Here is a 9,550-nt window from a genome sequence, read left to right as displayed (position 1 = left end):
TTTTGTGAATTAAGCCGGAACCCCTGCGTGAATTTTTGTGAATTAAGCCGGAAACGAGCTATGTTGTATATGTCTGAGCCCGAAACGGGCTTCCTCTAAAGTTTCGCACCCTTTAAAAAAAAATATTTAATAAAAATCTAAACTTGTTCTCCTCAAACGAATTGGTGTAGAGTATGAAGATCTACATATAAAGCTTCCTATTGTTGAAAGTATGTAATTTTTTTCCTTGAGCTTTCTCATAATACTATTTTATCTTTATTATAAGTATATATGACATTATACAAGTGGTTAGGATAAAGATTTATTTTACTATACACAATAATATTAAATTTTTATTATAATTATATTATAAAAATTAAATCAAAATATAAACTCATAAAAATACTATTAGATTAGATATAATATTATTTATAAAACAATATATAAAAATTATAAAATATAATTTATAAACCATATATTTAATATTTAATGCATAAATTATAGCTAATGGTTAATTAGCTGTAACTATTATGTAATGGTTATGGAATGTATCCATAAAAATTAATATTGCAGCATATGATGTTAAGAAATATGAGATGGATTTGTTTATTCTAATGAATTCATGGTTGATAATTATTTGAAAAACCATATTAAGAAATAGTACGGAGAGCATTCTGTGGATTGTTCTTGGATTTCCTTAATCAATAATTTTAGTGATAGAACCATGGATAAAATCTAACTTGAAAATTGTTTTATACACAGTTGCCTAAACAGTGTTTATTAGCTATATTTATATGTTTGAATTTATTAATAGTAAAAGGTAAAAATAAAATTAAAAACTTCAAGAACATAATAATAAGATATTATTGGATCATCCTTCTATGAGATGTCAAAATATTGACTTATGGTATAGTGATTTTCATATTTTCCACCACCTTTCGACATTTACGGGAGAAAGAAGATGGTTTTGAATTTGAGAACAGCATAGAATCCGACAGTGGATTCCGCGGTAACAACCGCATAGCCACGAGCAAATCATAATATATTATAGGTAGAGAATCTATTATTTGAAAACAAATCATAATAGTTTTTCCTTTAGTTTATTAGTGATGTTACTAGGTTAATCTTTATCATGTATAAAAATCTAAATTTAATTTTTTCCTTTAATTTTTTGAATTTATTTATTTAATAGGTTTATATATATAAAAAATTTCAAAAGAATGGGTATGCATGTATTTTCTATTTTGGTGGTTCATGTTGCAGTTTGATAAGGTGTAAGGTTTTATTTTTTAAATAGTAGGAGAACTTATTATAAATTAGTTGTCAAATTAACACTAGGGACAATCAACATTGTCAACTAATACAAGTTGACTTATTATTGTTATTTGAGGAAAACCATGTCAACTATCCATTGGTGATGTGTAAGGGATAGGTTTTTCACTCTTACCAAGTGTTTCTAGATTTTGGACCATTAACCTCTTTCTTTATGGTATAAGAAAACAAATCTTGCCTACCTCTGAGAAAAAAAATTCTTACTGAAACAAAAACAATTTAAAACACACTGATAATTATTTTATAATTAATTTTAAAGACAAACCATTTAAAACATACTGATAATTATTTTATAATTAATTTTAAAGACATGTGACTTATTGGATAACAAATAATAATGATGAAAAAATATATTAATAACAAATGAATAAAAATAACTTTAGAAACGAGAGAACCAAATAATAATGTATTATTGGATCATCCTTTCATTAAAAGTCAAAATATTGACTTATAAACGCCTTTACCAGTCATACAACGACCTTATTTCGTTACACATTTTTCACAACTCTTAAATAAGAACTTTACGCCTTTACTAGTGATACAACGACCTTTTTTCGCAACGCTTTGAATACTACCGGAGAAGAAAGGTGGTATTGAATTTGAGAACGGCACTGGGCCCGGAACTGGATTCCGTGGTAACAACGGCATACCCACGAGCAAATCTGAACTTGCCCGTCCCTCCGACCACTGCATACTCACTCTGCGTTTGATCAAACCTGCCCGTTCCCTGGAACTCGAGAGTGCTGCCTTTGTACTTCAAATTCTGAAAGATGAGCGTGAAAGTCATGAAGAAATCAAGCCCAGTAACGAGATTTGTATTCACGTACGTTCCTTGCGCTCGGCCCACAATATTGCCAGAGCCGGATTCGGAGTTTGGTCCTCTGGTTATGACATCGCTCATAACTATGACGGTTCCGAACTTGCCCGGGTTTGAAGAAGAGCCTTTTAATCCTGCCACTGGAAACGACGTCAGATTCGGTCCCCTCAAATTGTCGTGTATGTAGAACACCATATTCATCTTACTTTCACGCGCAGTAGCCTGCAGAGAGACGATGAGGACCATGGCGGCCATGACTGGAAATAAAAACGCGGTACCCATGGAAGAGTAATGGGATGAACAGCAGTGTACAAAAACAAAGGGAGTAGCTAGCAGTGTATATTTGCGGATAGTGTTCCAGCGCTCATAAATAAATAGCTGCTACGGGCCGTAAACGACAGGGCTTCCAGATTCTAATCCAAATGGCTTCCACATTTAATAGTGATCTAGCCACATGATGCCTATTCTGTTTTTTGTTTCTTTGTCGTTTCCACAATATATTTAATATTAAGATACTGACAATATGCTCTTCTTTTCTGTCGTTTCCATATAACAAAACCAAACAAACCGCACTGCTGTTCCATCCAGAGATAGAGAACATACTGATATTCATAATATTTTAATCAAATCCATAAAGTTTTTGTTTTTTCATGCTCCTCTTTTCCGTCGTTTCTATATAACACAACCAAACAAACCGCACTGCTGTTCCATTAAGAGATAGAGAACATATTGATATTCATAATATTTTAATAAAATCTACAAAGTGTTTTCTTTTTCATGCTCTTCTTTTCTGTCGTTTCCATATAACACAACCAAACAAACTTCCATTACGAGATAGAGAACACACTGATATTCATAATATTTGAATCAAATGGAGTGTTTGCTTTTTCATGCTCTTCTTTTCTGTCGTTTCCATATAACACAACAAACAAACCACACTGCTTTTCCATTAAGAGAGAACATTACTGATATTCATAATATTTTACTCTGTTTATTTTTTTATGGAATTGTTTTTAGTCTGATTTTTTGGAAGGTTTTTTTAGAGTTTAATTTTTTTTAAATCCTGCATAAATTTATTTAATTACAAAGCTAAAATCCTGCATGAATTTATTGAAATTACAAGGTTCATGGGTAAATCGTGCACAATAGGGGTTTTTCAGGGTGCTGAATCCATATATATAGTCAAAAGATTTAAAAATGAGTTTAAATAACACAAATGAAGATTTCACCTCAAAATTCCTGAAAGTCCAAAAAATCCCACTAAAGACAACTTTTAGTTTTTACTATAGTCATTCAGAATGATAAGTTATTATGGTGATTTAGGTGGATAGTGAGGTAGACAGCCGACAAATGTGTGGCAATCCACAACTAAAATAGTGTTTGACTTGAATAAAATGAATCACACTTTAATCAGATTATGTGCATGGATTTCTTACTGAGGGTCCCACTTACTTGACCAATCTCCGCAGGTCACATGTTGACTGTCTTTTTTTCCTCCAAGATCTTTAATCTCCACCCCTGATCTCTCTTACCCAAATCCAACGAATATCACGCGATTTATAGCACGATCGATATCAAGTCGAGAGCGCGTGAGATAAGTGGTTTCTCCGTGCTACGTGTTAACACCTTAGGTTAATCACGTGATTTAGAAAACTACCACTTACCATTTATTATCCATGCGATATACCATTTCCTATTTGGAATAATGCTCACATTCCCCATAGGGAACTGTGAATGAATACTTTTATAATGGAAAAGGGTTTAGTGCTTAATCTCGAAATAAAACCCTTAGTACTAATTAACTGCGATTATCAATAAAATGCATAAACTAAAGGATAATCCCCAATTAGGGTCTAAACCACCAATACACAAATTACATACGGATTGCTGCACTAGAATAACACATAACACCACACTCAAATCAATTTATTCAAGAAAATAAGAGTTACAGAATCCTGGCCCTCTCGGCTCGATTACACCAATTTTCTGACCTCCATTTCTTTTTTTAATCTCAAATCCTATCTCTATTCTCTCTCTCTTTATCATTACATTTTTTCACTCTTTTATGTATCAAATCCTATCCTCACTGTGTTGATAACTCAATCTCTATTTTTATCAGTTTAACAATTAAATCCTTATTCTCAAGCTTTGATACACACCTATCATAACACCTATCGCTTATTCTAAAAATAATACAGTGATTACAATAATTGAAGTAGAAATAAAGACGAGAGGTCCGACCCTCTCTACTAAGAATTGATTTGACCACTCAGGTCAATGAAATTCACTTCATGTTAGCCACAACATGTGAACATACAATCACATTGCTGGCTAAGTTCGGATGCTCTTGCATCAGACCCCCGGGGAAGAAAAGAATCATTTGTCAAACTTTCAGGATTTACTCCATACATTTGTAATTTTGTTGTTGTTAACCAACTGGCATCTTCCATTGGTTGTCCCTTCCATTTGAATAGATACTGAAAATAAACCTATCCTTTGGTTCTTTTGGATACTCTTTTCTCCAGAATAGCTTCCACCTCTTTCTTGATTGTCTTTGGCATTTGTTCTTCCCAATTTAATGTCTGAACTTCATTTTGTGTACGTTCATCTTGTAGTTCTATCTCTATCTCTTTATATGGATACAAGTCTGCAACATTGAAGATAGGTGATATTCCAACCCCTTCTGGCAATTCAATTTCATAAGCATTGGTTGAAAACTTTCTCACAATTCTGCATGGCCCTATCTTTTTCATCTTTAGTTTATTGTAAGTCCCAACAGGAAATCTTTCTTTCCTCAAGTACACCATCACTAGATCACCCACTTGGAATTCTTTTTCTCTCCTCTTCATATCATCTCTTTGTTGGTATTTTCCACTGCTTTCCTACAATCTGTCTTTGACATCTTCCCATAGTTTTTGCATCTGCTCTGCAAACTCTTCGGCCTTTGCACTTCTTGTCTCCTATTTTCCCAAATTTCAGAGCTCATACACCCCTCTGGGATTCATCCCAAAAACAATCTGGAATGGACTCATCCCAGTACTTCGGTTTGGGGTATCATTATAAGCAAACTCAGCCTGAGCAAGTGCTAAATCCCACTGCTTAGGATTTTTATACACTAAACTCCTTAATATGTTTCCCAGGCTTTTGTTTACTACCTCGGTCTGCCTATCTGTTTGAGGCTGATATGTTGAACTTAAACTAAGGTGGGCACCTAGTTTCTTCCAAGTAGTTCTCCCGAAATTCCCAAGAAACTTTGTATCCCTATCAGACACAATGATTATAGGCAATCCATGTAACCTTACAACTTCTGAAAAAAACAGATTAGCAATATGTGTTGCATCACTAGTCTTTTTACATGCAATGAAATGTGCCATTTTAGAAAATCTATCTACCACAACATAAATGGAAGCATTTCCTCTTTGAGTTTTAGGTAATCCCAAAACAAAATCCATACAAACTGCATCACATGGTTGGTCTCGTATTGGTAATGGTTGGTACAATCCTATATTTTGGCTTCTCCCTTTAACATGATGACAAATCCTACACTTCTCAACAAATCTCTTAACATCAGTTTGCATCTTTGGCCAGTAGTAAAAAGAATTTACCTGAGCAAAGGTTTTGTCTTGTCCAAAGTGTCCAGATAACCCTCCACTGTGTTTCTCCTTGATTATGTTTTCCCTCATAGAACATTTGGGAATACATAGTTTGTTACCTTTAAATAGTAAGCCTCCTTGGATAAGATAATCCAACCACTCGCTTCTATTATGAACTGTTGGATTTTGTACAACTGCATAAATATCTTTGAATTCTGCATCATCTTTATACATATCAACCATTTCTTCAAATCCTACAACCCCAACCTTTAATTCTTGCACAATGAAATTTACCCTTCTCAAAGCATCAACAACTTTGTTCAACTTACCACTTGTGTGTTTAATCACAAATGCAAAACTCTACAAAAACTCTACCCACTTGGCATGCTTCTGGTTCAATTTTGGCTGGTTATTTATGAACTGTAATGCATGATTATCATAATACAATACAAATTCTTTTGGTAGCAAATAATGTTTCCATTTTTTTAAAGATTGCACAATAGCATAAAATTCTTTGTCATAAGAGGAATATTTCTTCTTAGCTTCATTTAGTTTCTCACTAAAGTATGTTATTGGTCTTTGTTCTTGACTTAAAACTGCTCCAATTGCAACTCCACTAGCATCAGTTTCAACTTGGAAAACTTTTCCAAAATCAGGAAAAGCTAACGCTGGTTTTTCTGTAATTTTCTTCTTCAACAACTTAAAATTTCAGTGTGCTACTTATGTCCACTTGAATGGCTGATTAGTTTCTTTGATTGTTTCAATAATTGGTGCACAATAATTGGTGCAAAAATTTGACTAAAACTTCTGATAAATTTTTTGTAGAAACTTGCAAGACCATGGAAGCTTCTTACCTCAACTATGTTTCTTGGAGTTGTCCAGTTCCAAATTGCTTGGACTTTCTCTGGATCCATTTTCAAACTTTCTTAGAATACTACAAATCCCAAATAGATTAACTCTTCTTTCATAAAACTACATTTCTTCAGATTTATTAGCAGTTTCTCTTTCTGTAAAGTTCTCAGAACCAACTTAAGATGCTCCAGATGTTCCTCTTTGCTTCGACTGAAAACTAGAATATCATCAAGGTAAACAATGACAAACTTGCCTGCATATTCCTTCAAGACTTCATTCATCAATCTCATGAATGTGCTGGGTGCATTAGTGAGTCCAAAAGGCATCACTAACCACTCATACAACCCACTATTTGTTTTAAATGCAGTCTTCCATTCATCTCCTTCTCTAATCCTTATTTGATGGTATCCACTCTTCAGATCTATTTTAGTAAAATACTTTGACCCACTTAAACAATCCATCAAATCATCCATGCATGGTAAAGGAAATCTATACCTGATAGTAATCTTGTTTATGGCTCTGGAATCAGTACACATGCGCCATTCACCACCTTTCTTTGGACTGAGTACTGTTGGTACAACACATGGACTAAGGCTTTCTCTGATTAATCCCTTATCCATCAATTCCTGCACTTGTCTCCCAACTTCTGCATTTTCTTGAGGAGTTAACCTGTACGTTGCTTTATTTGGTAAACTTGCTCCAGGTATTAGATCAATGTGATGACTAATACTCCTGATTGGTGGTAATGCATTTGGAAACTCATCCACAATAATATCAGCAAAATCATTCAACAGAGTTTTGATTTCTTCAAATAAATCATCTAAGTTTGTGGAAGTCAAAATTACCTTAGGTCTCCTTATGACAGCAAAATGTATCTTTTCATCCTTCTTGACTTCTTGCAACAATTCTTTCCCACTTATCAGCATAACACTGTTTCCAGGCGCTTCTTTGCCTACTTCATCCTTCAATGGTAGCAGTGTGTGTTTATTTCCATCCTTCTCTAGAGTGTAAGTGTTTCTTCTCCCATCATGTATAGCTTTCCGATCAAACTGCCAAGGTCTTCCCAACAATATATGGCATACATCCATCGGCATTACATCACATAATATCACATCCTTATAAGTACCAATCTGGATCTCTACCTTGCATTGTTTTGTCACAATAAGCTGATGTCCTTTTTGCAGCCATGATACTTTGTAAGGAGTAGGGTGTACTATTTTCACTAATCCTAACTTGTCCACCATTTCTGTAGAAACAAGGTTATCAGTGCTTCCACTGTCAATTATCACTTTACAACATTTTCCTTTGGACTTGCATGTAGTTCTGAATAGATTCTTCCTCTGGGCTGGTTCTCCTGTCTCTTTTTTTGCTTTAAGCAATACCCTTTTCAATAACAAGGATTCTCCTACTTCGGGTGATTCTTCCTTACTTGCAATTTGAGGATTTTCTTCCTTTGCCTCAGCCACATTCACATTTTGTTGATTTGTTGCTTTATTATGAGGACAGTCCCATGATCCATGTCCCCATTCCCCACATGTGTAACACCAAATTTCTCTTCCTCGACCTCTTCCTCTGGGTGAAAATCTCCCTCTCCCAAAGTCTCCTTTCTGTGGCGGTCTACTACTTGAACCTCCTGCTTCACCCTGAGGGTGCTGGAATCTTGATCTGGTAGTTCCTCTACCTCTTGCTGGACTTTTTCCTCTATTCCTCTGATTTTGCTTCCTCAACATCTTCTCCTTTGCCTTCAAAGCTGCTTGATAGGCATCTTCAATTGTCTTCAGACTCAACAAACTGATTTCATCCTGTATGTCATATCTCAAGCCATTGATGTATCTGGCTACCTTTTCTACATCATCCTCTGCATGTCCTACTCTAATGCTCAACTTATAAAACTCTTATGTATATTCTTTGACAGTCATTCCTTTTTGCCTCAAATTTTGTAACTGTCTGAAAAGATTTAGCTGATAATATTTTGGCATGAATTTACCTTTCAATCTACTCACCATTTTATTCCACTGCTTGATCTTGGGCTTCCCCTTTCTCTCTCCGGATTTTTGTAGGTCATCTGACCAAATAGAGTCATGCCCCTTCAATCTGGTAATTGCAAATTTCACCTTCTTTTTATCATCAACCTCCACATAGTCGAAATACTTGTCTAATGAACTGATCCAGTCTATCAACTCTTCTACATTGAGGTTCCTGTCATACAAAGGTATTTCCACCTTTGGTCTTCCACTTGCTTTGGCCAACATTTTGAGAACTTTGGTAGCCTCACTTTCATCCTCTTCTTCTTCTTCAGAGGATTCCTCTGCAGCACTGGCATCTCCTTCATTAGGTGCTCTTCTTTGAGCAGTCTCCATTGTCTCCATCCTTGTACGCAAGTTTCAAATTTCTTCTAGCAAAACAGCATTAGCTACAGGTCTTCCCAGACCTATACTAGCTCCTCTCCTAGGTCGCATGTTTGCTGTAACAGAACTTAATCCTTGGGCTCTGATACCAAATGACGTAGACCATCGAAAAATGATATGGAAATCCACAACTAAAATAGTGTTTGACTTGAATAAAATGAATCGCACTTTAATCAGATTATGCGCGTGGATTTCTTACTGAGAGTCCCACTTACCTGACCAATCTCCATCGGTCACATGTTAACTTTCTTTTTTTCCTCCAAGATCTTTAATATCCACCCTTGATCTCGCTTACCCAGATCCAACGTATATTGTGCAATATCGCGCGATTTCTAGCACGATCGATATCAAGTTGAGAGCACGTGAGATAAGTGGTTTCTCTATGCTACGTGTCAAAACCATATACATACCATAAATTAAGAAAATAAATAATTTTATTTAATTATATCTAATTTAAAACAAATACATATTTTAATTTCAATAATTATTGATTAGAAAATCCAGAAAATAAAATCTTTAAAATGATTTTATAGACAATTGACTTCGGAATGATGGATTGCAAAATAAAT

The 9,550-nt window shown here is 34.8% G+C and overlaps 1 protein-coding gene across 1 annotated transcript; it reads right to left on the bottom strand.

Moving 5' to 3' along the window:
- Positions 1-1,882: 1,882 nt before the first annotated feature.
- On the bottom strand, positions 1,883-2,427 carry LOC149156697 (dirigent protein 11-like). The gene has a single exon (XM_089444841.1). The coding sequence runs from the start codon at positions 2,408-2,410 to the stop codon at positions 1,883-1,885; it is 528 nt and encodes a 175-aa protein (XP_089300967.1). The 5' UTR covers positions 2,411-2,427.
- Between the last annotated feature and the right edge of the window lie 7,123 nt (positions 2,428-9,550).

This window comes from Pinus tabuliformis, chromosome 9 (assembly GCF_031772625.1).
Source record: "Pinus tabuliformis cultivar Carrire ecotype Pingquan chromosome 9, CPIR1, whole genome shotgun sequence".
Classification (NCBI taxonomy): domain Eukaryota; kingdom Viridiplantae; phylum Streptophyta; class Pinopsida; order Pinales; family Pinaceae; genus Pinus; species Pinus tabuliformis.
The sequence above is the reverse complement of the archived record's forward strand: the minus strand, read 5'-3'. Positions and strand labels throughout refer to the sequence as shown.